This window comes from Propithecus coquereli, unplaced genomic scaffold (genome assembly GCF_000956105.1).
Source record: "Propithecus coquereli isolate 6110/MARCELLA unplaced genomic scaffold, Pcoq_1.0 Scaffold244, whole genome shotgun sequence".
Classification (NCBI taxonomy): domain Eukaryota; kingdom Metazoa; phylum Chordata; class Mammalia; order Primates; family Indriidae; genus Propithecus; species Propithecus coquereli.
This window is the reverse complement of record NW_012147997.1, coordinates 469639-471113: the sequence shown is the minus strand read 5'-3', so window position 1 is coordinate 471113 and position 1475 is coordinate 469639. Positions and strand designations below refer to the sequence as shown.

The 1475-nt window shown below is 38.7% G+C and overlaps 1 protein-coding gene across 1 annotated transcript in view; it reads right to left on the bottom strand.

Moving 5' to 3' along the window:
• Nucleotides 1–1475, bottom strand: part of COL9A1 (collagen, type IX, alpha 1) — a 126069-nt gene that overhangs the window by 22486 nt on the left and 102108 nt on the right. The window contains exons 28-29 of the mRNA XM_012646511.1: nt 1395–1430; nt 629–673 (exon numbers count right to left, since the gene is read on the bottom strand). Of these exons, the coding sequence (XP_012501965.1) occupies nt 629–673; nt 1395–1430 (81 nt within the window). The remainder of the gene's footprint in view (nt 1–628; nt 674–1394; nt 1431–1475) is intronic.

Below are 1475 nucleotides of genomic sequence, written 5' to 3'. Positions count from 1 at the left end.
AAAGTTCTCAAAAACTATTTTATGAGATATCTATTACCTGATCCCAAAGGACCAAAACATAAGTTTCCACAATAGGTCATGTTAGTTTATATCAAAAGAATAATGATGAGTCAGCAAACCAAGCAGTTCTAGCCATAATGATAACCTTATTCTCATTTTTATTGACTTCCTGGAGATTGAGCAGTGGCATCCTCCAGAGATGGAGGACACTTCTTTGGATGGTTTTAGACTAGAGAGACTATCATCAGATTGTTGAGCCACAGCTTTCTAACGTCAGTTTTGTTTCATGATAGGCACTATTCATAGACTTTCTGTAGTTCCTAACTACACAAAAATTATCCTGAATGTCTAAATATAAAGCCACAAGAGGATTCACCATCTATAAGGGAACACTTTTGTTCTCCAAAAGTTTAAAGGCAGGTCTGTTATTTTCAGGGTGTTTCCTCTCTGCTTTATTTGATCGTGGCTGCAATCTTGGAAGTTTTTTGTTAGCTTATAGAAGAAACTTCTCAGCCTTTAAAGAAGCCAGGGAAGATAACAGTGTCAGAAAAAACAAAAATATATGTGTTTCTAATACAGGTTAAAATCAGTAAGTCTCCATCATTAACCAGAAAAAAAAAAATCTTACAAGTTCACCCCTTCTTCCTGCTTCACCTTCTTCACCAGAGGCACCCTAAAAGTTAAAATCAGAGGTCACATTTTTTAATTCTTAATCCCATGGCTCAATTTGAACCATTCAACCATTAGTTGAATGGTTGGTTCAACCAATTTCAACCACTGAACCATAAGTGCCCACAGTGTTCCCAGGATCGTGAAGAAATACAAAAATGCTCTCAGCGGCTTTCCAATCTAGCTGTCAGTGGCCAGTCCCACTCAGAAAATAGCCTAGAGAAAAGCCAGAAGGTGAGGTTGAGTTTCAGCTGAAATGAAGGATTAATGACATATCTAGCAAGTTTATAATGAGGTTACCATTGAAAGAGAGCTCTTACAGTAGAATAAGGAACCCAGGGAAAGGACTGAGTCTAATTCGCATATACAATTTATTTGCTGAGGCCTTGATCAAGAAAAACTTAAAACATTCTGGTGTGGGTATGGAAGGCTCCATCAGACACGAGTCAACCAATTTGGTTAACCAGAGAGACAGGGCCACTTCTTCAAAGGAAGATCAGTGTGCAGTCCTGGAGGCAGAGCTATCATTAGCTCCAGCTTACTAACATAGTAGATAAAGCTACAGACCAATCTCAATTCTTGGTGTCACTCACCATGAAGCACACTGAGAAAAACTTTTGGGCTCCATGGTTTTAATCACACCCATAAAGCAACCAGTCCTCCCTGCTTGTGAAGTGGTGCATACCAAACACTGCATTTCATACTGATCAAATAACAGGACTTACCTGTTCACCCTTTGGACCAGGTTCACCAACTACACCCTGTAATGAATAAAATATAACATTTTCTCAGTATTTTGAGCTGTT